At 42.4% G+C, this 27,796-nt stretch overlaps 1 protein-coding gene across 2 annotated transcripts; it reads left to right on the forward strand.

Moving 5' to 3' along the window:
• Window positions 1-128: 128 nt before the first annotated feature.
• ATPAF1 (ATP synthase mitochondrial F1 complex assembly factor 1) lies at window positions 129-26,336 on the forward strand. Of its 2 annotated transcripts, XM_060140136.1 has the most exons (10): window positions 191-460; window positions 5,244-5,352; window positions 8,493-8,543; window positions 9,295-9,357; window positions 12,307-12,357; window positions 12,671-12,727; window positions 13,550-13,597; window positions 17,587-17,682; window positions 19,372-19,479; window positions 25,419-26,336. In XM_060140136.1, exons 1-10 carry the CDS (start codon window positions 204-206, stop codon window positions 25,611-25,613), a joined length of 1,035 nt encoding a protein of 344 aa, XP_059996119.1. In that variant the 5' UTR covers window positions 191-203; the 3' UTR covers window positions 25,614-26,336. The 2 variants fall into 2 exon arrangements, with proteins under 2 accessions (XP_059996118.1, XP_059996119.1); XM_060140135.1 differs by lacking the exon at window positions 12,671-12,727 and having other exon boundaries at window positions 129-460.
• Window positions 26,337-27,796: the final 1,460 nt, after the last annotated feature.

The following is a 27,796-nucleotide window of genomic DNA, read 5'->3' on the forward strand; positions in this document are numbered from 1 at the left end:
GGCGCGGGCGGGGCCCGGGGCAGGAGCGGCGAACCCCCTGCCTCCCACCGCGCCCTTCACCGGCTCCCGGAACCTTGCGTGCGCGGAACCTCGCTGCTGGAGCGCGGGCGCGGCGGACCCGGAGGGCAATGGAGCGGGCGCGCGGGCCGCGGGCCGAGGCCGACGTGCCCGGGGAGGAGGAGGAGGAGGAGGCGGGGGCAGCCATGGCTGCCGTGGTGGCGGCAGCGGGTGGCGCGGGCCCGGCCGTCCTGCAGGTGGCCGGCCTCTACCGCGGCCTGTGCGCGGTGCGCAGCCGCGCCCTGGGCCTGGGGCTCGTGTCACCCGCGCAGCTGCGCGTGTTCCCGGTGCGCCGCGGCTCGGGCCGGCCCGCGGGGGGCGTCGAAGGCAGCGGGGTCGGGAAAGAGATCGAGGCTAACCCCTTCTACGACCGCTACCGCGACAAGATCCAGCAGCTGCGCAGGTGCGGGCCCGGCCGGCGGCGGGCGGCGGGCAGGGAGGAGGGGCGGCGCTCGGCCCGCGCTCCTGGTGTATCTGTATCTGGCGCTCTCAGCCCTTCCAGCAGCCCTGCTAGAGGATCACTGGCACTGCCCCCACTCTACAGATGGTTATCTAGGCTCAGAGAGGCTTGGTCACTTGCCTAAGATCACACAGCTAGTGTGAGAGCCGGGAGTCTCTGCGAAGCCCCAGTTGTCTTTCTGTCTGCTTTAGTTCTCAAAACGCTGAGGTCGACTCTTACGACAGCCCTTAAGAGGCAGGCAACTCCGAGAGACCTGTACTCATTATCGAAATGGGAAAAATGGAGCCTTCCAGAGAAGGGACTTGACTTGCTCAAGGTCACCTATTGAGGCAGCTGAGCCTTGTCCTAGGACTCGGGTTCCCAGGCTTCTAGTTGAGGACCCTGACTGTAAGGAAAGGAGATTGGGTGGGGGCAGGGCATCAAAGATTAATAGTGTTACAGTTGGCTCTCAGTTGAACTCTCTCATTAAGATGAGAAAACTGAGGATCAGAGAGAGTTAAGAGGCCTGCCAAAGGTCACACAGCTGGTTGGGATTTCTCTGACTTGGAATCCGGGGTTCCTAACACTACCCTTCACCTTCCAGAGAGAAGGACCTGGAGATTAGAGGAGGTTGAGGTGGGTATAAGGGGGCCTTGGAGGGTCCAAAGAGTTGAACTGGGAAGAGCTGAAAGAGATCAAAAGTGAAAATCGAAGGGACTTGGGAGAGAATCTGGCAGGGTGGGCACAGTTGTCTTAGGAAAGGAAACCTAAGACTGATGCTGTAACTTCTTTGAGTTCTAGCTCATCTCTACTTCCACAGCCTTAATTTACTCTATCATCTTCACCCAGAATATTGCAGTCATCCTCTAACTCAGCGGTCCCCAACCATTTTGGCACCAGGGGCCGGTTTTGTGGAAGACAATTTTTCCACAGACTGCCGTGGTGGGGGGCGGGTTACGGTTTCGGGATGGTTCAAGTACATTACATTTTATGTGCACTTTATTTCTGTTATTGTTACATTGTAATATATAGTGAAATAATTATACAACTCACCATAATGCAGAACCAGTGGGAGCCCTGAGCTTGTTTTCACTTGCCACTCACTGATAGGGTTTTTTTGTTTTGTTTTGGTTTGGTTTGGTTTTTTTTGCAATACGCGGGCCTCTCACTGTTGTGGCCTCTCCCGTTGCGGAGCACAGGCTCCGGACGCGCAGGCTCAGCGGCCATGGCTCACGGGCCCAGCCGCTCCGCGGCATGTGGGATCTTCCCGGACCGGGGCACGAACCCGTGTCCCCTGCATCGGCAGGCGGACTCTCAACTACTGCGCCACCAGGGAAGCCCCAAGACATTTATTTATTTATTTATTTGGTCACACTGTGCAGCATGTGGGACCTTAGTTCCCCAACCAGGGATTGAACCTGTGCCCCCTGCATTGGGAGCGTGGAGTCTTAGCCACTGGACCGCCAGGGAAGTCCCTACTGATAGGGTTTTGACAGGAGTCTGCAAGCAATTGATTTATTATGGTCTCTGTGCAATCAAACCTCTCTGCTAATGATACTCTGTATTCGCAGCCACTCCCCAGCGCTAGCATCAGCGCCTCACCTCCACCTCAGATTATCAGGCAGTAGATTCTCATAAGGAACGCACAACCTAGATCCCTCACGTGCGCAGTTCACAGTAGGGTTTGCGCTCCTATGAGACTGATGCTGCCGCTGATCTGACAGGAGGCGGAGCTCTGGCAGTAATGCGAGGGATGGAGAGTGGCTGTAAATACAGAATGAAACTTCGCTCGCTTGCCCGCTACTTGCCTCCTGCTGTGTGGCCCAGTTCCTAACAGGCCACGGAATGGTACCGGTCCGTGGCCCGGGGCTTGGGGACCCCTGCTCTAACTAGTCTTCCTCACTTCTGGTCTTAGACCCATCTACCCCCAGTCCATGTCACTGCTACTATAATGATCTTTCTTTGAAAGAATGACAATAAATGAATGAGGATTTTTGCTCTCCTTCAACAGCATTCAGATATACTCAAGTATTTGTCATCTTAAAAACCTTTTCTTGACCTACATTCCCCTTCAGCCTTTCCTCACTGATCCCTTTCACAGACAGGCATCTCAGAAGAGTGGTCTACTAATATTCTGAATACTTCACAGCTCCTGTTCATTCGTATTCATGAACAAATGAATGACTGGTTTTACTTTCCTTCCCCACTAGATCATTCCTGTGTCAGTGTTTACACATACTACTGCTGTCTCCTAAAGAGTGGCTTTCCAAGGCCACTCCATATCCTTAGTGTTCCATGCAAGGCCCTTGTGCTCTAGTACCTGCCAGTCTCCCTAGCTTTATCTAATACCAAAACTTCCTTTTAGCTCTATGGCCCAGCGCAAAGGAATAAAGGACTGACGTTGGGGGCAGGTGTTCCAGGTATGGGGAGCAACAGAGCCTGAAACGACCTTAGCCATTTGGGAATATCTGAGCAGATTTTCATCTTAATACCTGTAGCACTCTCATGTACTTATTTACATGTCCTTCTGTCCTACTAGATAGTAAGCTCCTTGAGGTAGGGACTCTTTCTTATTTATTTCTGTATCTCTGAAGCCCAGCAAGTCAACCAACAGGCGAGAGACAACAAGTCAAGTTTGTTGAATGAGTGAAAGGGAGAGAGGAAGGAATAAGTTCTAGAAGAAGTTGAGTGAGATGGGAGGGAAAACTGCGGCTACAAAAGGGAAAAGAACATGAGATAGAGGAAAAGGGAGGTATGCAGTGAAAGCAGGGCCAAGAAAGGATCAGTAGAACCTGGGCCAAGTCATCGAGGAAAGAGGCAAGACAGAGCTTCACCGTGAGGCCCAAGACCAACAGGTGGGCTATCGTGAGATATTTTAAAAGGAATTATAGTCCTGATTGGTTAGTGCTGTAGCATACTCACTAAAACCTGGGCTCTTGGAGCACTTATAACCCCAGTTCAGTGTGAGCCAACAGCAAGATAAGGCTGTGTGCCCTGCTGACCCCACTCCAGTCCAGTACCTGGGTTTTTGCGTCACACTCTACACTGGTGAGAGCTTTAGGCCCACTGTATCTAGAGTGTGCATAAACAAACATGCCCAGAGAGAAGGTCCACAGTAAGGAATGATTTACAAATCATGTATATGAAGAGAGGCTGAAAAAACTGAAGAAATTCAACCTAGAGAAACTTAGGAGGTGACATAAGAGCAATTTTCAGGTACTCATAAAAAGAACTAGACATTTTCTCTTGTTCCTGGGGGAGTGAAAGATACAGAGAGGTAGACTTAGACTCAAAATGTTTTAGTAATGAAAGCTGTCCAGGGTGAGAGTACACAGGGCTCCACTGCCTGGGCCACCCCTCACCATCTCCATCTGCTCACTGGCAACACTAACCTAGGCCCTGGTACTTGCAGCCCTGGCCAGGCAGGTGCCACACCCTACCAGGTGAGGCCCTTGGTGCAGCTCTTCATCGAGGAGGAGCTGGCCTTCTCCGGAAGGAAGGACGATCTATCCAAGTACATGGCAGTGAAGGGAGTGGTGTTCGACATCACCTCCAGAAAGAGTTACATGGAGGACGAGCGCCCTCCATTGCCTTGACCAAGAAGAACCAGAGGGGTAACCAGGATGCCCTTGGAGCCTGCAGACGTCACCCATGACACTACAGGTCTCATGGCCTGGGAGCTGGAGCCTCTGGATGACATCTTCACCAAAGTGTACACAGCCAGATATTGTCAGCTACACAGCCTGAAGCATTCTTAACAGATGGCAGCCCCAACCCGGACTTGACGCCTGAAGACCAGCCCCATTGTGACATAAGGACAAATTCTGATGATCCATCAACTAGAGCAGGTTCTTTGGAGAGAGGGTCAGGGAGAACTCAGGTGCTAAATCTGCAAAATAGGCTGCCTGAAGCCTCTGAGTTGCTGGGATCTGAATAAATAGAGATTTGCCCTAGTCGGGGAGGGAAGGGACATGTCTGAGAATTAGATGTATTCCAGTAAGAGCTGGACACCTGGGATTCCTGCCTGAGGATTCTTGCATCTAACCCAGCAAGATGACCACAAAGTACCTTTCCTATCTTAAGGATTTAAATTCCAAATACCCAGAGTGTAAGTACCTGAGGGAGCAAGCCCTGTGTCACCCTAGGGAATATCCTGCAGGAGAAAAATGTTACACAGGCCCCTTGAGGAGTAATAACAGTTGAATAAGTGGATTTCTCTTTCCACTTTCTTGATTTGTAGGCCTGTGCTCAGGCCTAACTAAATTAAGACAAATCCTTCAGCCTCTGACTGTGTCCTCTCTCTGTGAAAGTGGAACATGGTGCTTTGTTATTTCAAAATCCACAAAGGCGGGCTTCCCTGGTGGCGCAGTGGTTAAGAATCCGTCTGCCAGTGCAGGGGACACGGGTTCAAGCCCTGGTCCAGGAAGATCCCACATGCTGCAAAGCAGCTAAGCCCGTGCGCCACAACTACTGAGCCTGCACTCTAGAGCCCATGAGCCGCAACTACTGAGCCTGCATGCCAAAACTACTGAAGCCCGCGCACCTAGAGCCCGTGCTCTGCGCAAGAGAAGCCACTGCAATGAGAAGCCCGCGCACCACAACGAAGAGTAGCCCCTGCTCTCCACAACTAGAGACAAACCCGTGTGCAGCAACGAAGACCCAACGCAGCCAAAAATAAATTAAATAAATAAATTTATTTAAGAAAGAAAGGCCCAGGTTGTTTATCCTTTGGTTTACCTTTGATCAGGTCTGACCCAACTGCTTTTGAGTCCCGACTGGAGAAGTGCAGTGAGTTTCGGAAGCAGCCAGTGGGGCACTCCAAGCAAGGTGACTTTATCAAATGTGTGGAACAGAAGGTAAGACCTACCCCTTTGGGTGTTGTTGGCTCACCAGTGCTCTACATCCCCACCCCTGACCCTTATCCTGGGAGTGGGCTCATTGAGGGGATCAGCTCCATCCATAAATGGTATACTGCTCCTTCTGGCAAGGTACTGTAGTCATGGTGGAGATATAAGGGGATGAAGAGGGGATGCTCCCAGTGGGTATAGTCGAGTGGTCAAGGCAAGGCACACATGTAGGGATCAGGGAGGAAAAAAGTGCTTAATACATGTTAGCTCTTATTACCCTTAAACAAGAATCAGAGCTGGGGAAAAGCATGTTGAAAGCTGTGTATAGTCAGCCCTCCCTACCTGCAGGTTCTGCATCCACAGATTTTGCATCTGTGGATCCAGCCAACAGCTGATAGAAAGTATTCAGGGGAAAAAAAAACTGTAGAAAGTTCCAAAAAGCAACACTTGAGTTTGCCACTTATGGGTAGCTATTTACATAGCATTTATTGTATTTACAACTATTTACATAGAATTTACATTGTATTAGGTATTATAAGTAGTCTAGAGATGATTTAAAGTGTATGGGAAGATGTGCGTAGGTTATATGCAAATACTACACCATTTTATATAAGAGACTTGAGCACCTACAGATTCTGGTGTCTTCAGGTGTCCTGGAACCAATCCCCGACTGATACCAGGGGACAATTGTATAGGAAGATTAATGCAGTGCTTCTCAAACTTTTTGACCATAACCCACGGTAAGAAATATATTTTACATTGCAATTCATTACACATATATGTATATAATTATAACTGAAACAAATGCTTACTTTTACTATTGATACATGCAATGCACTCTTATTATTATTTTCATCTTTTAAAAAACTTTGGCCACAGTCCACTAAATTGATTTCACAACCTATGATTTGAAAAATACTAATCTAAGGTGGTGTACAGAACAAATTGGAGGGGGAAGAGGCAAAGCCAGGGAGAATATATCCAGGTGTGGGCTGCATGGGCCTGAAATAAGGTAGTTACAGTGGAAAATTGGGGTTCTACATTGTAAAAGGAGAGATGTTTATTTTACTTGGAAAATAACTTTTTTTGCCTTGGGTATCCTAAATTTTAAGAGAATCCACTCAGTCTTTTAATAACTGGTTGAATTAATTAGAATAAGAATAGTTAATGGGTTAATCATTACAAGGTTGGGGAGAAATTCAACCTGTGATAAACGTAGTTTACAATTTTATATGAACAAATAACTTTCTACTACAAATATTTTATCAAATGTAATTTCCTTTAGCAAACATAGTGTCAAGATTACAAATAAATAGCAATGGGAAATATTACTGTATTATAAACTTTCAATATTATCTGGGAAGGCTTTTTGAAACAAGACTTAGAAATTCAGCTTTATGATGACAAGAGCAGAAAAAGTAAAGATTTAATTTAAATTATGGCAACTCTTAGGTAAATATTCACTTACTGTCTTTCTTATCTAGCTAGAGGAAGGCTAATAGCTAATGACTACATTTCTAAAGCCTTTTCTTTACTTTGAGTCATTGGTTCCCTACCACGTGATACCCAACATCCCCTTTTTATAATAAATTGTATTTAATTCTCTCTAATTCTACCCTGAAATGAAATGTAGACAATATAACCCACCTACACACATAATTTCAGGGGGAAAAATAAATATAATGCCTTAACTGTAATAAAGGGAAGTATTTTTTAAATAAAGTACAGATTTCAGCATGTAAGTTCTTGGGCACAACTATGCTGTGAGACCTAGTAGGGTCATCAGGTTCTTTCACCTCTGTATGGAATCACCATGAATACGTAAGCAACAAATGCAAACTGGTACGGGATGTTGGTAATTATAAAAACTCCCAAACCATAAGCAGTGTTGTTATCAGTGACCCTCATGAGTTTCCACAATGTACAGTCTTCTCTTAAGTTACATAGTAGTTGCATTTCTGAAAAATTCAGTATTGAATAAAAAAGGAGAAAGAAAGAGAAAGGAAAGGAAGGAGGGAGGGAGGAAGGAGGGAGGGAGGAAGGAGGGAGGGAGGAAGGAGGGAGGGAGGGAGGAGGGAGGGAGGAAGGAGGGAGGGAGGAAGGAGGGAAGGTCTGGCTAGAATTGGAAAGTTGTGTGGGATGAGGGAAAATTCATTATGTAGAACTCATCTGCAAAATTGCAGCTCATTTAGCGCCACTGCCTCTCCCATAAATGCAGGTGAAACCATCCAGTCAATTATTGTGATAACAAAAAAACAGGTCCCCATAGGTTTCCAAAGCATCTGTAGTAGACATGCTTTAAATGTTTCATTAATTGCTCTTGAGACTTTGGGCACATAGGGTGTATCCAGCAGGTTTTTCTACAGCACGCTTTTGTCTAGTTTGTGGGTACTGGTTCTACCGACATCATTTATGAAAGGTTTGGATTCATTAAAGCACAGAGTAATGAAAAACAGGGTTTAATGCAGAAAGTATGTTTCAGCTTCAGAATCCCAGGTGTGGATTGCACTCCTCTCTGAAAGGCACAGAAATTGAATGGAAAACTCAGAACAACACATCCCTACTGTCAGAAACAACTCAAAATTGTATTTCCTGGCCATGACCTTTATCTGAGAGTGGGCTAGGAGAGAAAATAATCACTTTCAGTTGTTCCTGGCCTTTTTTGAGGGGGAGTCTAATTTGAGGGAGGGAATACTAAGATGGAGTACTAGAAAAGACTCAATAGTCTGCTGAGGTTGCCTGACTTCAGAAATGCTGTCACAGATAAGAAGCAGCTTGGAAAATACATCATTCCATTCTTACCTCCTCTGTGGCTCACGGGGAAAGAGAGCACAGGAAACCCGAGTAGGCTTGTTCTGGGAAGGATTCCCTCATCCATGGTGGCAGGGATATAATGGACTCTCAGTACCAGTAGATGGTGTTTACTAACAAAGAACTCCTTTCTCATCTCTGTATCTCAGAATCAGTCAAAGAAAAGTTGTCTCACAAACAGTAACTCTTAGAACAGTATGTACAGTTACTGTATAGGGTGGAGAGAAGTGAGTTCTGAGGTGCAACATTACTAAATGAGTTATTGGGCACCTCACCTAGGGAGGGTGGTCTTCTTCTTAAAAGTATAGATTAATATCCTGTCCCACTGTATATTTCAGACAGACACATTGGGGAAACAGCGTATGAGCAGAGGATTCACCAAGGACAAGGTAGGTTTTTAATTAAATATCCAAGCGTAAATTCATATGGAACATCTATAACAAGAGGCTGCAAGTTTGAACATATTTACGGTGGTTCAGTGATTTTGTGATTTTCTAACTGTGGAGATGAGAGATATTTCTACGAATTTTTGTTATGACCTTGATATGACTCCTAGTATAGTGTGGGTCCTGGGGGTGCTAGAGGAAATGTGAAGGAAATGTAATGTACTACTTACTACTTTCTATAGGAAGTAGATTTTTTTTTTTTTGGCCACGCTGCGCAGCATACGGGATCTTAGTTCTCCAACCAGGGATTGAACCCGTGCCCCCTGCGGTGGAAATGTGGAGTCATAACTACTGGACCGCCAGGGAAGTCCCAGGAAGTAGTTTTAAAAAAATCAAATAAAAACATGTTTACTCTGTCATTTAACTTGCAAATAAGGAGCCACTTCTGGCAGAATAGCAGTTAAAGGTAACAACCGAACTTTTTCCTCTTAGGAGCTGCAAAGTGCTGCAACACTTATTAGTGAGCGTGAAACATTTGGGAAGTACCAGTAGATATCCCCTGAAAATAGAACTGTGAAACCTGCCCTGGGGGCTCCCTTTTCTGAGCATGTGGGTTTTCTTATACTCATTCTCCACTCATTGAAGATCTGCTTTACTGTCCTCCCATGTTGCTTCCCACAAGGCTTACAGATAGAGTTAAACTGTTTTATTTTTTTAATTGTGGGTGTTAATTGCCTTTTATTTTCTCTTTCAGACCCTCAGTTCAATCTTTAACATTGAGATGGTGAAAGACAAAACTGCAGAAGAAATAAAACAGGTAATGAATGAAAATGAATTGTCATACTTTATGAAAATGTGTGCTCTGTGAACCAAATCTGAAAGTAGAAAGGAGCATACATTTCCTGACACCTCTTTCTAGCCAAAATGAAAGGCAATCATTGAAAGCAAAAGTGATGAATTACATGAAAAATAGTGCATACAAAAACTTGGTCTCACTCCTATATATCTAATCAACTGACATTTCCCCTTTCTTTTTCATTCCTGTTGTCCACATCTTATTTAAAATCATCACTACTCTATGCCTGGATGACTACCTTTCTAAATAGGTTTCCCTGCTCTTATTTCTCCCACCCCCTCTCCCCCTATCACATCCTCACCAGTTCAATCCTCCTAAAGTTCTACTTCGCATAGTGTATTGGTTAAAACACAGACTCTAGGACCAAGCTGCCAGTTTTAAGTCCTAGCTCTGCCACTTACTAGCGGAATGACTTTGATAAGTTAGTTAACTTTTGGGGGCCTCAGATTCCCTATCTGTAAAGTGGACATAATAATAGTACTTACCTCATGGAGTTACTTGGGGAATTAAATGAGTTAATATTTATAAAGTACTTGGAACAGTGCCTGGCACAGAATAAGTGCTATATTTGTGTTTTTAAATAAATAAATAAAAATAAATATTATGTTAGTAACCTGCTCTCAAATATTCAGTGACTTCCCATATCCCTTTGCTTGACATTCAGAGTCCTCCATTATTTTAGGACCTTCTGCAGGAAGCTTCCTGGACACCTTCAAACCACGTGTGATCTATTCCGCTTGTTTGGTCATTCCATATACCAGGCATTCCATCTTGCTTGAATTAGCATTTGTAAATGCTATTTACATTTTCACATCTGATTCTTTTCTCTTTAATTAGAATATAATAAGCTATTTATTGGCATTCCTTATAGTTCCATGAATTATATTTTAGGTATATTGAGAGAATCAAAATAATAATAAAAGCAGTATAGTACGTGTCAGGTACTGTACTTAGGGCTTTATATACACTATTTCATTGTATTGTCATAACCCCCTTACAAAGTAGGTGCTATTATTCCCAATTTACAGCTGAGGAAACTGTAACTTAAAGACATGAAGCAACTTAGTGGCAGAGCTAGGACTCAAACCCTTGTCTGTTTGACTCTACATCGTATTCCCTTACGGGAAGCTGTGCCAATTGCTGTGGGTGTCCTTGAACGCTGTGTCATTGATTTCAGCAGACAGTTATTAAATGTCAGCCTCTGTGCCAGGCATAGAAATAAATGAGAGAATCCCCAGCTCTCAAGGGGTTTCAGCCTAGTGGAAGGACAGAAAAACAAAAAGAAAACAGCGCAGAGTTCTAACTTCTGTTAATAGAGGCTTAATGCAAAGTCTCCGGGAGACCTCAAACTGCCTTTGGGAAGAAGTGCCAATAGAAGTGGACACCAGGCATGTCCTTTAGGGGGGAGAGAAGCCAGGCCCAGGAGGCCTGATAATAATATGACAAATATCATTTAGACCTATATTTTTAGATACGAATTTGTGTTCATTAATATAATTTTGAGTAACCAAGGTCAACTATGTTAGGGAACGTCTGTCAGTCTCATAAATTCAGTGTGGATTCATAAACTATCTTCTAATACAAATTAAATAAAAATAAGCTGGATATGCTGTCCTTAAAATGAGGAGACAGGGCTTCCCTGGTGGCGCAGTGGTTGAGAGTCCGCCTGCCGATGCAGGGGACACGGGTTTGTGCCCCGGTCCGGGAAGATCCCACATGCCGCGGAGCGGCTGGGCCCGTGAGCCATGGCCGCTGAGCCTGCGCGTCCAGAGCCTGTGCTCCACAATGGGAGAGGCCACAACAGTGAGAGGCCCGTGTACCGCAAAAAAAAAAAAAAAAAAAATGAGACAGTGTTTTGACATGCAAAAAAAAAAAAAAAAAAAAGGAAAAAAAGAAAAGCAACCTTACTGCATTGATAGAGTAAGGTCCTAGGAGGTAATAGTCCTTCTGTGCTTTGTGTTGGTGAGATCACACTTTGATTAGTATCTTCAGTTGCCTCCCTCCCCCCCCATTTTCATGGGAATGTTGACAAAGCAGAGTAGCTCTAAAGGAAGGTGACCCAGTCTTCAACACCAGCTCCCTCAGGTGTCACCTTGGCTATGATGCCTTCCCCAACCTCTATGCCTTTGCTACTGCTTGTCATTCTCTGCTTAGAATGTGTCTCTTATCTTCTCTCCTACCTGTTTTTCTTCCCAGACTCCCTGTTCACCTGGCTAACTCCTGATCATTCTTCAGGATACAGCTCAAGTGTCCCTTCCTCTGCCACTTGTTCCCTAACTTGGATTAAGTGCCTCTTTTTTGCCCTCGGAGCACCTTGGCTTTGGTTTGCATTATAATTCTGTTGTGCTAAGCACAAACATTATTTCAGTAGTCTTCACAGTAATCCTCTAAGGTTAATATTACTATTTTATTGATGAGTATATTGATATAATTTAGGGATTTCCAGTAGTTTTCCCAAAGTAGCAGAGCCAGCAAATGATAAGAGCTGGGATTTGCGTCCAGATCTGCCTGACTTCAGACCCTGGGTTCCGAATGACTGATCCTGGCTCTCTGAGAGGGCCCACAGTTGGCCGGACAGTGCGGGTTTTGGGAGAGAAGACAGAACATATGATAAAAAAAAAAGCTTGTCTATTACACACAAGGCACACCTTGGGAGAAGTGATTAACAAGGTCTCAGAATCCGTTTCTCTGATAGGAATTTGTTATTAAGAGTTACAGTTTAATCATCTAAAAGAGTAGGTTGTATTAAATCTTTTTTGTAATCATGTACTAGTAATAAAAGTATTACGTTGGGTTTTCCTCCCTGTTATCAAATAGCATATTACTCTGAGCAATGAAAGCTGTCACCACTTCTTGGTACAGGTTGAAATGGTTACTGATGGTCACAGACACTCTCTCTTTTTTGTACAGATTTGGCAGCAGTATTTTGCAGCAAAAGATACAGTCTACGCAGTTATTCCTGTAAGTAGTTTGGAGGGGAAAATGAGAGTGTTATAACATGAAGGTCAGGGCTCTAACCTTAGCAGGCCAGTTGCTTTTACTTTTCCTATGTTTATTGCCTCTTGAGAACTTACATTTATAGCTCTGAGGGTTTTTATTATACCCTGAGCACCAAAGATTGGGAGCTCCATATGGTATATTTATGGCTTTTGTTTTTCATCTTTCTGGTTTAGAAATGTCTCTTTGAGTCAAGTCTCTGACAAGGGAGCATGGTGTAAGTTTATGTTGCTGAGCAATTTCCAAGTGTCTTTTATTTCTTTTTGGTGTTTTCCAGCCAAGCTTTTGGAATTTAGGACAGGGCCTCTGGCCTAGCTTTCTTCCCTTCCTGTCTGTGAGTGAGCTGTACCTGAGCTGACTTGGAGCTTCCTCCTAGTCTTTTTCTGGCATTTCCCCTTAGCAAATGGCTTTTTTTTTTCCTTTCTCAAAATTGCTTTCTTGGAGATAGTAACGGGCCACTGCTTGACCATTAAGATCTGTGACTGGGAAGGAAGGCTGCCGACTTCTTCTGGTTTATGTCCTGCTGCCTTCTACCAGAAGAAAGCATTTAATGTACTGGGTTATCAGCTAGTTCTTTAATTGTTCTTCTCTGAAGAGGAAGTAGCTTTAGGTTAAGTTTATATCAAGCACCCAAATATATACTGAGCTTACACGTGTAAGTTTAAGGAGGAAAACTTACAGATGGAAAAAGAAAGCCAGGCCTTTTGGTTGTTGTGAGAGTATTGCTATCTTTTATTTTCTATTAAGAAAATAAAAAGATCTTTTACATATATACCCTTTCCTTTCATGAGTGCAACATTCAGAAGGCTCGGCACTTTTCATGATATTTTAGGTCTCCAATGCTGACTCATTGTTTGAACAGGCCTTCTTAGCTCTCCCTGGACAAACTCAGTGACCTGTTGTCTCTGACACTGGGCAGAGTCCCCTGAAGAGTTAGAGCGTTTGCAGTATCCACTCTTCACACAGAATTCTGATATTGAACAGGAAAGCGTACCTCTACTTTTTCCTCTTTGTTGTAAGAGGGATTTGTAGATGATGGAACTTGGGGTTGTTTTAGTTGTATTTTAGTTCTAGAGTTCAGTCCTGGTGAATTTAAATGTGATTGTGGCCTTTTATGTTTTCTTGTTTTTGAATTTTATTCTTTTCTAACCTACAGAAAGAGAAGTTTGATTTGATCTGGAACCGAGCTCAGTCCTGTCCAACAGTAAGTGTCCAGTGACCATATGAGGATTGCTTATCAGTGCTGCCAGACAAGGATGTTTCCTAACCAACCTCTTCATGCTCCATACCATCTCACATGTTACAGTTATTTAACAAAGATGCTCACATATTGATTGTACTGATAAGTAAGATTTTTAGCCTTATGAAATCATGTGGGTTTGGCCCAATGAGCCTGTGGCTGTGTAGCTCTCTGAAACGTCTCAGCCCTTTCTGATGCGGATCTTTATTTATTAATATAAGTGAACGTTGGAAGCAATACCTGAGACCTTAATCTTTTCAGCCTCCTTTAAGTTTCTCTTTTATTGGCGGTTTCTTTTCAGCTTTGGCCATGCTATTTTGATTATATATACCTAAAAGGAATTATGAAATTGTTGCTGGGGTATTGAGCTGCCAGAAGACCTAAGAGAAAGGGAATAGGTGAGATGGGTCAGCTGGCTTGGTGTCTATACTAATTTCTAAGATTCTCAAAAAATGCTTCTAAACATTGCTGAGAGAAAATAAAAAACATCTAAGTAAATGGAGAGATATACTGTGTTGGATGACTCAGTATTGTTGTCATTTCTCTCCAAAGTGATCTCTAGATAAAATATAATACCAATCAAAATCCTAATAGGCTTTTTTTTTCTTTTTTTTTTTTAATTGACAAGCCAATTTTAAAAACTTATTTGGATATCCAAAGGACCTAGAATAACAAAACAATTTTGAAAAAGAAGAACAAATTTAGAGAACTTACATTACCTGATTTCAAGACTATGTTTTCATAAAGCTACAGTAGTGAAGACAGTGTGGTACCAGCATAAAGACAGACAAATAGATCAATGGAACAAAATGGAGAATTCAGAAGTAAACCAGCGTATGCATGGTCAGTTGTTTTTCAGCAAAGGTGCCAAGGTAATTAAATAGAGAAAGGATAATCTTTTCAACACATGTCCAACAAATTGTGCAAAACAATTTGAGTATCCATACGCAAAAAAATGAACCTCTACTCTTACCTCACACAGTATCCAAAAATTAACTCAAGATCTAGAAAAAGGGCTTCCCTTGTGGCGCAGTGGTTGAGAGTCTGCCTGCCGATGTAGGGGACACGGGTTCATGCCCCGGTCCGGGAAGATCTCACATGCCGCAGAGATGCTGGGCCCGTGAGCCACGGCCGCTGAGCCTGCGCGTCCGGAGCCTGTGCTCCGCAACAGGAGAGGCCACAACAGTGAGAGGCCCACGTACCGCCAAAAAAAAAAAATGATCTAGAAAAAAAAATCTTAGATTGAATCTTAGTGACCTGGGCTTGGCAGAGATTTAAGTATCGATACCTCACAAAAAGCACAAAACCATAAAAGAAAAAATCAATAAATGAGATTTCATCAAAATTAAAATTTTCTCTTTGTATACCCATGTTCATAACAGCATTAGTCACAGTAGCCAAAGGGTAGAAGCAACACAAGTGTCCACTGATAGATGAATGGTTAAATAAAATGTGATACATACATGCAGTAGAACATTATTCAGCCTTATAAAGGAAGGAAATTCTGACACATGCTGCAACATTCATGAACCTTAAAGACATTACGCTAAGTGAAATAAGCCAGTCACAAAAGGACAAATACTGTATGATTCCACTTATATGAGGTACCTAGAATAGATTCATATACAGAAAGAAGGACAGTGTTGCCAGGGGATGAGCGGAAAGCAGGGCAGGGAGTTACTGTTTAACGGGTATGGAGTTTCAGTTTGGGAAGATGGAAAAAGTTCTGGAGATGGATGGTGGTGAAGGTTTCACAGCATTGTGAATGTACTTAATGCCACTGAATTGTGCACTTTAAATGGTTAAAATGGTAACTGTTATGTCTATTTTACCACAATAAAAAAAATTAAAAATTTCTACTTTTCAAAAGACATTGTTGTGAAAATGAAAAGGTAAGCCACGGACTGGGAGAAAATAGTTGCAAACATATATTGACAAGTGACTTGTATATAGAATATACTAAAAACTCTTACAACTTTATAAGAGGACAAGCAACCCAATTTAAAAATGAGCAAAAGAGTCAGACAATTCACCAATGAAGTGCAATGGAAGTTATAAGATGTTCAACATCATTTGTCATAATGGGAATGCAATTAAAACCACAGTGAGATACCACTAAGATGACTAAAATTAAAAAGATTGGGCTTCCCTGGTGGCGCAGTGGTTGAGAGTCCGCCTGCCGATGCAGGGGACACGGGTTCGTGCCCCGGTCCGGGAGGATACCACATGCCGCGGAGCGGCTGGGCCCGTGAGCCATGGCCACTGAGCCTGCGCGTCCGGAACCTGTGCTCCACAACGGGAGAGGTCACAACAGCTACAGGCCCACGTACCGCAAAAAAAAAAGAAAAAAAAGATTGACCATCCCAAGTGTTGGTGAGGATATGGGACAGCTGGAACTCTAATATATTGCTGGTAATAATGTAAAATGGTACAACCACTTTAGAAAAGAGTCTGGCAGTTTCTTTAAAAGTTAAGCATATACCTGCCATAAGACCCAGCCATTCTACTCCTAGATATTTTCCCAAGGGAACTGAAAGCATATGTCCGTTCAATGACTTGTATACAAGTGTTCATAGCAACTTTATTTGTAATAACCAAATACTGAAGATACCCAACTCTATCACAGGTGAAAGAATAAAGAAATTGTGTGTGTGTGTACATATACATCATATACAATACATATATAATGGAGTAAGATTCAGCAATAAGAAGGAATGAACTATTGATATATGCACCAACATGGATAGATCACAAAACAATTGTGCTGAGTGAAAGAAGCCAGACCAAAAAGAAGTATAGATTCTGTGGTTTCATTTATACGAAATTCTAGAAAATGAAGACTGACCAGTAGTGACAGAAACCAAGTCAGTAGCTGCTTAAGAGCAGTGGGAGAGAAGGAGATATGAATTACAAAGGAATTTTTAGAGATGATAGATATGTTCATTGCGTTGGTTGTGGTAATGGTTTCACTGTATACATATGTCACAACGATTCTAATTGTACGCTTTAAATATATGCAACTTATAGTTCAAGTATACCTTAATAAAGCTTTAAAAAAAATGTTTACCCATTAGGCACTGAGGTTATCTCATGTAATAATAATAAAACAGCCTTGGTGGTTAGCAGTAAGGAGACAATTCCATGACTAATGCATATCGGACCGATTATACTTTGTTTTGTTCTGGCACCATTCTCTTCACCACTCCTCCCCAATTCATCTTGAGCATAAAACTAATTATTTCTTGGTGTTTAGAGACATGCTTCAGTATCAGCCTCAGATAGTAGAATATGAAGTGATTACAATAATTGTGACAAAAATTAATGCAGCAGCATTAGAAAGTTTAGAAATTGAAAAAGACCCAAAAGTTCATCAAAAGAAGGATAGATAAAATTGTGGTAAATTTCTGTAGTCAAATTCCATATAACAGTGAAAATAATGAATTAGAAGTTATACTTATCAACATGAGTAAATCTCAGAAGTATGATGTGAAGTAAAAAAAAGCGAGTTGCAAAAGTATACATATAACCATTGTAAAGCAATTATGCTCCAATAAAGATGTTAAAAAAAAGTATACATATAGTTTGATACGATTTAAGTTTTTAAACATGCAAACAGTACTATTTCTTGTTTATGGATGTATACCTATACATTAAAAGTATAAAAACCTGAAAGGGAATGACAGACACCAAATGCAGTTTACCTGTTATACTGGAATGGAATTAGAATGGGTTTACAGAGAGAGCTTCAACTGGATCTCTAATGCTTTCTTTCTTGGGTGGGTTGGGTAGTGTATGAGTGTTTGTTACATTATCACATACATATGAATTTCATAATTTAAAAAAAGTTTTAAAACCCAAACTTTGAAGAAATGGAGTGAATGACACAGCTGGTTGGACATAGAGCAAATGATTTTATTTATTCATCTGTTTCCTCATGTATTTGTTTCCCACAGTTTCTTTGTGCACTGCCAAGAAGGGAAGGTTATGAGTTTTTTGTCGGGCAGTGGACAGGTACTGAACTCCATTTCACTGCACTTATAAATATTCAGGTAGGTGGCCTGTGCTCAGCCCCTAGATGAAGGAGGCCTACCCCTCTGTGTTATTATGAGCCCTTGCTGAGGCTTGAGGACACATAATATGTACTAACTACCAGCAGGATTTGCTGTAGCACTGATGAATTGTCATACTTTGTTGGGCTAGCTTTTTAGGCCCCGCTCACTACCTAGAAATTGAAAAGATCCCAAAACACGTTCTCTGACTATTTCTGGCTCTCTGCTCTCTTCCCCATACATCCATAACATTTACTGCATGTACCTCACTTACCAAACATGGGTGAGTGGTGACGGTTATCTTTATAACCTTAAGGTAGGCGCTTTGTCTTACATGTGTTTTATTAACCAGGTCAGCACTTTCTAAGGTGCTAGATGCATAGTTTTCATTTCACAGATGTCGTTTTGTTTGCTTCCCTCCTTCCTTTTTCTTTGTTTTACTCCCAAGTATTAGATTAAGAAGTTTGATCCAAAGCATTCGAAGCTTTTAAAATAAAAGTATTTTAAATGAGATCATCACTAGGATTGACATTCTATATTTGGAGGCTGAATCTGGCAAAAACAAGAATGTATTATAATGGCTTTGAAGTTGGGGTAAAGGGAGCACAAAACAGAATGAGAATTTGCTCATGACTGTAGCCCTTGTGATTGTATCCAAAAATTATATTGTGTTTTTTTTTTTTTAAAAAAAAAAAGTAGAAGGAAAAGAAAAAAAAAATAGTGGGCTCAGAGAAGTTAGTTCACAGTGCTGGTAAGTGGTAGAGCTGGGGTTGCTTGACTCCAGGTTATTGACTCCAAAGTCTATGAACTAAACCATTATGCTGTTGTGTTGGAAACTACGCTAGGACTGCCTTCGTGAAGCTCATATACAAGTATAGGAAAAAGATCCAGAAACATAATTATGACCAAAATGATGTGTATTTGAAGTACGTTCGAGAGAACTGAGGCTGAGCTATTATTAAGAGTACCCTAGCAATAATTAGGTATTGATAATTAAAAGGACTTTTGCTGAAATTTTAAAGATGAAACCCAGAGATCTTTTGAATGTATAGTTGTTTCTTTCTATACTATATGAGGGCTTAGGCTTTGAACCTAGCCTCTCTTCCTAGTCTGGAGTGAGGTCTAGTCACCACTGCCCTGTCCCTTCTTCATGAAATTATGATGTTCCCATTCTTCTTTCCCCCCTTCCTCCCACCCAGATTATATTTTAAAACTGCACATTACAAGTCTGGCCCATGTGCAAACTCTCCAGCTGTTTGCTACAGCTTAAAAGAGCTCAGTCCTCAGAGCCAGCCAAGGGGAGTAGATTTCAACTGTGAAATGCACTAGTCCATAAAGGCGGCAATTACACAGGCATATTGCTTTATTTAGGACTTGATCTGGTAGCTGCTTGTGCCGTTTTGTTTTTAAATATATGGCCGTGATGAAGGATTCACTGCCTACTGTAAACATTTTCCGGGAGAAAAGCCAAACCTTTTTCAACTGAAGACACAAATAACACTGTGCAAGCTGTCAGTTTCGATGTGCCTTGGCAGACCTGGCCACCGCCACGTGCCAGTCCTCCGACTCACCAGCCACCCAAGGGGCTGTTAAGAGCCAGAATTCCCTCCAGACTCTCTGTTGCTGTGAAGTCACAGTTTTGTTGTGGTGGCACCTTACTGAGCCTTGATTAAGTGTTCCTCCTTACAGACCCGAGGGGAAGCTGCAGCCAGCCAGCTGATTTTGTATCACTACCCTGAACTTAAGGAAGAAAAGGGCATAGTGCTGATGACAGCAGAAATGGATTCCACGTTTCTGGTAAGAATCAACTTTTACCTTTTTGGATTTACCTGGTGACCCTGAAGGTATTCAGATACAGTTATATGGTATCTGCACTTGTTACCTTTCTAAAATCCAGTAATTCTGCCTCCAAGACACATCTGGCCCTAGGGGTTTCAGGCAAGAGACTATGGACAAGTAAATTGGCTTCTTAAATGTAGGGAAGAGTTCAAAGTCTAGAATAGTTCTTAATCTTTTATCTTCCTCCACACCGTTCACATGTACAGCATTCATCATACATAGTGAATTTCCTTCCTCCTTTTCCCATTTCCTGGGATAGAGCATTGACCATATGCCCGTAGGTAATGATGTCTGTTGTGTGTGTTCTTTACATATCCAGGGCCAGGAGCAGTTTTATGATTACTGTTCAGCCTGTTCGTCTAGTCCTTGCTCATTTCAGTCTCATTTATCTGGCAGGGTTTAAGTTCAGGATGTCCTCAAGATAGTGGGCACGTTAGTGCCTCTTCCTCCTGAGGTTCTTTATTACAACACCCACTTATTTTTCCTCTGTCTCTTAATCAGCTGCATACAAGAAAGGGAAAAGTTATGCTACTCAGCTAGTATCTCATAGTAGCAGTAAGCCCCAAGTCTAGGACATAATTGAGACTCTCCTTCCTTGTCTGTTATTCCTGTAACTGTTCAGTCCCATTTCTCCCATTCTTCCTTCTACCCATCACACTCAACTGGAAGTCACCCAAAATCCTACCCAGAAGAATGGAGTTGCCATTAACTGAGACAGACAAGACTGCAGGCGGAAGAGGTTTGGGAGGAAGATCAGGAGCTCAGTTTTCAACACGTTAAATCTGAGACGCCTGTTAGATATCCAAGTAGTAGGCAGTTAGATACATGAGCTTGGAGTTCAGGGGAGAGGTCCAAGCTAGAGAGAGAAAAATGAGAGTAGTCAGCATACAGGTTGTTATTTAAAGCCATGAGACTGAATGAAATCACCAAGGAAGTTAATTAAGGTAGAAAAGAGAAGAGGTCTAAGAACTGAGCCCTGGAGTGATGAGGAAGCATCAGCAAAGAAGATTAAAAAGGAAGAGTCAGTGAGACAGGAGGAAAACTAAGATGGTAGAAGCCCCTGGAAGCTAAGATAAAATGTTTCAAGGAACAAGGGTGCTCAACTAGCCAAATCTCACTTGCTGGTAGGGCAAATGAGATGAGGACTGAGAATTTACTAGATTTCACAACATGGAAGTCATTGGGGACCTTTATAAGGGCAGTTTCAAAAGAGTGGTAGGACAGAAGCATGATTGGAGTACATTTAAGAAAGAATGGGAAGAGAAAGAGTAAGCATAAACACATCTTTCAAGGGATGTTTTTGAGAAGGGAAGGAGAGAATAGGGGAAGAAGTGGGGATGAGAGTTTTTTTTGGTTTTGTTTTAAATGAGAGAAATAACATTATATGTATAGGCTGATGGAAAGATCCAGTAGAGAGGGAAATATTGATAATGGACAAGGAGGCTGGAGAGTTGTTGAAGTGGTGTTTTTGAGTGGGGTGAGTCTTGGGAATGAGGGGTTGATCTTTGCCAGAAACGTAACAACAGGAGAGAAGCCAGGATATAATGACACAAATACAGTTAAATGAATAGAGGTGGTGGTAGCTTGTAAGAAGTTCTCTTCAGATTGCTTAGTGAAAAGAAAGATCGTCAGCTGAGAGTGAGGATGGAAGAATAGGTGTTGGACTTTTGGGTGGAAAAGAGAAAGTGTGAAATTGTTGTCTAGGACAGGCCCATGAGTTGAGAATGTGTTCTACATCTTTAAGTAGTTGAGGAAACAAACAACTAAAAAAGAATAATATTTCATGGCCTGTGAAAAGTATATGAAATTCAAATTTCAGTGTCTGTAGATAAAATTTTATTGGAACACAGCCATGTTTATCATTTACATGTTATCTATGGCTGCTTTACCTCTACAACAGAGTTGAGTAGCTGCAACAGAGACTGTAGGGCCGTAGAGCCTAAAATATTAACAGTGTCTCCCTTTCCAGAAAGTGTTTGTTGACGTGTGATCTAGGAAAATGGAAGAGAGAATGGGTGTGCGGGTACAAGCACAGAGAGGGAGGACCGAGAGTTGGATTTAACTAGGGTTATGGTTTAGCCAAGTGATGTAATGAAGCAAGATAGGGACCAGGAATTTAAAAGTGAATGCAAAGGAATGATTGTAATTATTGACAATGGAATGCAAGTTGGATAAAGAGGGAAGTGGAAACATGAGAAAGGTTAGAGACAGAACTGCGAGTCCTACTTGAGTTAAAGGATTTTTTAATTTGGGAGTGAGTGTTAAATATAGGAAATAGTAGACAAAGTACGGATGTTTCAAATTGAGATTTGGAGGGGATATAGTTATCAATAATGATAAAGTTTAAAATTTGACCACAGGAGTGAGTGACATAGAGATTATACTGCATTTTCTGATCTTCAGCAAAGCATAATATCTAACTGTATTAGAAGTGGACTCTAGAGGTCAGAGGAGACGCTTTCTGTTTTAGCATTTATACCCCCTCACCCTAGTAGTCTCAGACCCATAATTATTAAAATTTGCTTCCTAGCCTTATATTTAACATCATACCAGACAACACACCTTTGCCTTGTATAAGTCAACTTGACTGTGAGTTTCTAATGTAGTACAGAATTAGACATGTTAGAATTTAGTGTAGAGATACACGATTCAGAGATGGGAAACCTAGAAATGTAATATAAATATATGATCCCCTGCACACTCATGCATGAGTTTGCAGTTTAGGCATAGTGTTTCCAAATACAGTAAAGCAAATGAATAGAAATACCTGGAAACTAGAGGTTTATTCTGAACTGATTAACTTTAATGATGAAAATTTAGTATAGTATTAGAAAGCCTTATTTGTGTCCACATGTGTGTTAACAGATGATTTCATTGGAATGTAGTAAGTGCTAGGAGAGAGACATGCACAGCATTGGGGGAGGGGGCAGGGGGAGCGTTCCTGGCCCAGAAGGAGGAAGAAGCCTTCCTAGAGATGACACCTGAGCTGAACCTCAAAGATTAGCAGGAGTTTAGCAGAGTAAAGTGGGGAGGGGGAGGGGAATGTTCCAGGTGGTGGAAATAGAATACATAAATGCTAGGAGGCATAAAATGACTTGGGGTATTACAAGCAGTTTGCTGTCACTGGTATATTAAAAAAGGAGGTTTGGTGGGTTGTGTTTAAAGGATCAGCTTTATCCTGTGGGCACAAAAAGATCATTAAAGGGTTTTGAATGGGGGTTGACCCATAAAGAGTTGGATTTTAAGACCATTAACCTTAAGTATTTGCTTCCTAAATATTTTTTAGTTCTAGCCTGGTCAGTGTGATCATTTAAAATGCAGTTGCAATAGTCTGGGCAAGAAGTAGTAAAGACCTAAACTAGAGCAGTGGTAGTAGGGATGGAGGAGAGAGAATGTCTCCAGAAATATATAGGGAATAAAATGGGCAAGACTTGGTAATTTGATTGTAGCTATTAAGATTGAAAAGAGGGAGGAATCAGGTTTGTTAATAAACCTCCTTGTTGAGCAACATAGGGAATTAATATGTTTATCTTCTTGGGTCTTGGAAAGGGAAGAGACTACTGTTTCATGTTGAGAGAATAAAAGGCAGGGGGTGAATAAGTGGGCAGGGGTTGGGGTGCAGGAGAGCTTTCCATAATCCTCCATGAGAGACATTTGCACATATCTCCATATCTTAACTCTCTACCCACCATTCTAATGGTCTTCAAACTAGTGGTCAGAGCCCTTTATCCACACAGAATCTTATTATGTAAAACCCCAGGATATAACAGCTGAAAGAGAGGTGAAGGGACCAGAGGCACCTCCACCTAGGACTCTGCAGTTTGAGCAGCACTGTTCTAGAATGTACACAACTGAAATCACCCTTACCTCCACCATCCTAAGCCTCAAATAAAAGTTGACTCACAGGCCCTACAGTTTAGGGCCTCAGAGAGTGGTGGTATCTGCCTCAGATTATGCACTTGCTTTAGAGATGGTTTGTTCTTGAGGCATGTTTGAATATAAGAAAGATAAAAATGATGAAGTAGAGTTATCGACCTTGATCAGTCTTAATTATTTGCCCCACCAGAAATACTATCAGGGTGAAGTGGAGGGAGTACCAGCCTGGGAGTCCAGAGGTCTGGTCCTTGGTCTGCCACTTGTTAGCCATATGACCTTGGGTCTATCCCTGACCCTCATCTGCTTTGGTTTCCTGGTCCATTAAATGAGGACTGGGTGATCTCTAAGGCCCCTTCCAGCTCTAAAATTCTATTAATTTGAAATAGCCAGCATTTTGGAAAATGGCTTTTGATTGAAGATCCAGTCTCAGAGATCAGTGCCTGCTTATGAGAAATGACCTGCAAGGCCCATAGGAGGGAATGGAGGTGAAGCAGGCTGTGGTATTTATAAACCTCTTTTCATCACTGTAGCTACGCATAGCACACTTCTGACAGTTTTAGTAGGAATTTTCCATTATCGCTTGGGGTTGGGTTTTGGCTGTGTGAACATTGTAATCATGAATAAGTGCCTCTGATCAGCTGGCACCAGAGAATGTATAGGAAACAAAAGTAAGAGTTTTTGAAGTAACTCTCTTGTAAGGTTTCAAGAGTGTAGCCTGTGTCCTGATCCCACTTCTGTTACACAGAGTGGTCTGGTCACCATTTCCCTGCTACTGAGCTTTAGAGAAGGTGGCCCCTTCTTTTCCCTGGGGCTTTGCGGGTGGATTAGTTAGAAATGACTGCATAACAAATAACTACTCCAAAACTTAGTGGCTTAAAACAACAAATATCTATCGCCTCACAGTTTCTGTGTGTCAGGAGTTCAGGAGCAGCATGTCTGGGTGGCTCTGGCTCAGAGTCTCTCATGAAGTTGCTGTCAAGATGTTGGCAAGGACGACAGTCATTTGAAGGCTGATTGGGCTTGACGACCCACCTCTGACCCCACTTGCATGGCTGTTGGCAGGAGGCCTCATTTCCTTGCCACACTGGCTTCTCCGTAGGCTACTTGAATGTCCTCATGATACGGCAACTGACTTTCCCCAAAGCAAGTGATTCAAGAGAGATAGCAAGACAGAACCTGAAATGTCTTCTGTGACTGAATAGCAGAAGTCATTTTTCATCATTCCACTTTAGTCCATTTGTTAGAAGCAAGTCACTACGTATAGCCAACACTCAAGGAAAGAGAAATGAGGCTCCATCACAGGGAAGAAAGAGTGTCATAGAGAATCCCCTGGCAGTCCAGTTGTTAGGACTTCGCACCTTCACTGCCGAGGGCCTGGGTTCAGTCCCTGGTCAGGGAACTAAGATCCCACAAGCCACGCAGCACAGTCAAAGAGAAAAAAGAAAAAAACATTGTGTCATAGACTTTATGGACGAATTGTAAAACTACAGCTGGCTTTGGCACTACTTTTTTGACTGAGGTGGTATGAGGAACAGGTTTTATTCAAAGTTTGTCTGGTTAGTCAAGAACTTAGTAGTAACTCACAAACTGGTTCTTGGAGCTGGGTAACTATTGCTATTTTTTTCCGCCTTGAGATAAACTTAACAGTTACTAAAGAACTGAATGAAGAGGGAAATTTTTAACATATGCATTAATTTATTAGCAAACATTCACCAGATTTCACTGGGTACAGGATGTAAAAGAAGCACATACTTTGAGAAATTCACACAAAGGAAGACAGACAAAAAGGAAAAGAGGAAAAAAAGGACAGATACAAGACAGTATGATGCATACTATGTTAGAGGGACGTGTAGGGTAATTTGAATACACAGGAAAGGGGCACCTCACCAAGACTTGGGATGTCAGGGAAGCTTTCTGCAAGCAGTGACTCCTGGATGAGGGCCCCCAACTGCCATAGGACTTAGACACAGAGCTTCATGCCCTGTGCTGGAAAGGACCTGACTGTTCTTTTTACCTTTCAGAATGTTGCTGAGGCACAGTGCATTGCCAACCAAGTTCAGCTCTTCTATGCCACTGATCGAAAAGAGACCTACGGGTTAGTGGAGACCTTTAACTTCAGACCAAATGAGTTCAAATATATGTCTGTCATCGCTGAATTGGAACAAAGCGGACTTGGAGCAGAACTGAAATGTTCTCAGAACCAGGATAAGACTTAGAGCTGTAAGGCTGGTTTACAGAGTTTGCTCAGCCCTGGATAGTCCTGAGCCTACCCGCCCCCTGACCTCTCAGGAGCTTAGCATCGATAATGAGCAGTCTCTAAGGAGTTGCCCTGTATGCTTATTGCAAGAAGTAACATGGCGGTGAGCCCTGCTACTTGATAGTCAGGAGCCAAGATACCCAAGCGTTCTGATCATTATCTCCCAGCATACTTGAGGTTTCCTTTTTAAGTGTTTGAGGTCATAACCAGAGACAGCCAAGGATCCACAAGATGGTTGACTTGATTTTACACACTGTAATAGTATATTTGTTTTCTGGACATTTTGACTGCACAGCTCCCAAATGATTAGTTCCTCATCTTTATAAACCGTGACAGGATAGTAAGCTTGAAGACCTGCTGTAGTTAGATGTGGGCTCTACATACTCTTCCCACTTGGCTGGCCACAGGCATAACCCAGGTATCCTGTTAGACTCTAGAACAACCAGATATGGCCATCAGGATTAAGACTCCATCTAGATGCCCCCAGAGATGGCTTTAGTGTAGCTGGTTTGAAGTATCAGCAGATCTCAGTTATAGTTAAACGGGTACAGTGCCTGCTGCCTGCATATTTTTAAACTATGGTTTGTGGTGCCTGCTTCTCTAACTCTGCCTGTTGGAAGCTGTGTATTTGGAGGGGCTGAATCAAGTGCAGTATAAATAAATCAACACTTTTGTAAAGAGAGGATGAATCCAGACTGGCTTTTTTTTTTTTTTTAACAACTCTAAACCATGCCAGTATTATAGAAAGGGTAGGTGGAAGCAAATGTACCCATAATGGGTGTGGGGAAAATGTAGCAATAAAATACAGTCTGGCTTATAATCTTTGTTACACTAAATAGTGAAATCTAAGCTGTGTTCTATCCATAGCGTCAGTACTGTGGGCTGATTTCATCAAAACTCATCTTTGGACTCAGCAGTTGCTTGAAATGCCAGAAATAAGAAAGAAGCTCTCCAGCACAGGAAACTCAGGTTTGGTTAGTAGTGCCACTGTTGTGGCTCCAAGCTCAGCGGTAGAAGCCGGTGGCGGTTACACACCTGCCTTCTGAACTCGAGGCCCCGGAGCGTGTCCCCGCCCCCAGTATTGTTGTAGGCTGCCTCTATTATAACACCTTTCCTTTTCTTCATCTAACACGCTCCACTTTGCTGCTCCTGCCTATGGTCTGGCGAATGACACAATATAGCGAGTGGGAATGTAACCAGGATTTGCAGTTTGTGTGTGTGTTTTCTTTATTACAGGAGACTTTTTATAAGTTGGGCTTGTCCCCAAGTCCTTTAAATGGGGTTGGACTTCCCATTATTTTCTGAGCTGTGTTTATTTTGCTGTACTTCTGAGTCTGTGTGTAGAAAGAGATAGTGTTTGTTTAACCTGGAAAAGTTGCTGGTCTTTCACAGTTTCTCTTAAGGTTGAGCTTTTTCCTAATGCAAGTTCAGGCCTCTGTTCCTGACAGTTAACTTTTTTGAGAAGCTTGAGTCTGGATGTTTGGAGTCCCAGGAATCTCTGATATCAGGTGGAATTGGTTTCATGGATATGTTTCCTTTTCCCTCCAGATGGACCCAGGCTTTAGCCATAGTACCTTTCATAACACCTCCACCAGAAGGTGAGAAAATGATGGGGAAAGAAGCCAGAACTGGCTGCTCATTTTATTGTTCCTCCCAGCTTTGCCCTGAGTCCCCCACTCGCCAGAGAAGTATGTATCCATGGCCAGTTACTTCGGACATGATCAGAGTACCATCTGGCTGTTCTTTATATTTACCTAGCAAGATCTGGCAAAGAACTAAAAGAAAATTGTTACATTAATCAGTCCCCTGGTACAACATGGTGTTACAGAAAGTGGACAGACTTTACAGTTAAGTGAATCTAGGTTCAGTGTTGGGATTCATTAGCTCCAAATGTTGAACAAATTATTTAAGCTCTCTAATTCTGTTTCTTTATCTGTAAAATGAGAGTAATAATATCTACCTCACAGGATTATTGTGAGAATTAAATTAATTTATATAGAGACTATATAGAGCTTAATAAATGTCATCTCCCCTCTTCCTCCCTTCTTGCCCTGCCTCTCACCAAAGGCCAACACAAATGAGCATTTCAGATGTGCAGATCCTTCTTCATTCCAGTTTTATAAGCAAACGGGTTCTCAAACT

This window comes from Lagenorhynchus albirostris, chromosome 2 (genome assembly GCF_949774975.1).
Source record: "Lagenorhynchus albirostris chromosome 2, mLagAlb1.1, whole genome shotgun sequence".
NCBI lineage: Eukaryota > Metazoa > Chordata > Mammalia > Artiodactyla > Delphinidae > Lagenorhynchus > Lagenorhynchus albirostris.

Bases quoted from the DNA above. Each gene is read 5' to 3' on its own strand.
- ATPAF1 (XM_060140135.1), top strand. From the start codon at position 129: ATGGAGCGGGCGCGCGGGCCGCGGGCCGAGGCCGACGTGCCCGGGGAG. The intron at 461-5,243 runs GTGCGGGCCCGG...ACCTTTGATCAG, and splicing joins AAGATCCAGCAGCTGCGCAG to GTCTGACCCAACTGCTTTTG. The intron at 19,480-25,418 runs GTAAGAATCAAC...TTTACCTTTCAG, and splicing joins AAATGGATTCCACGTTTCTG to AATGTTGCTGAGGCACAGTG.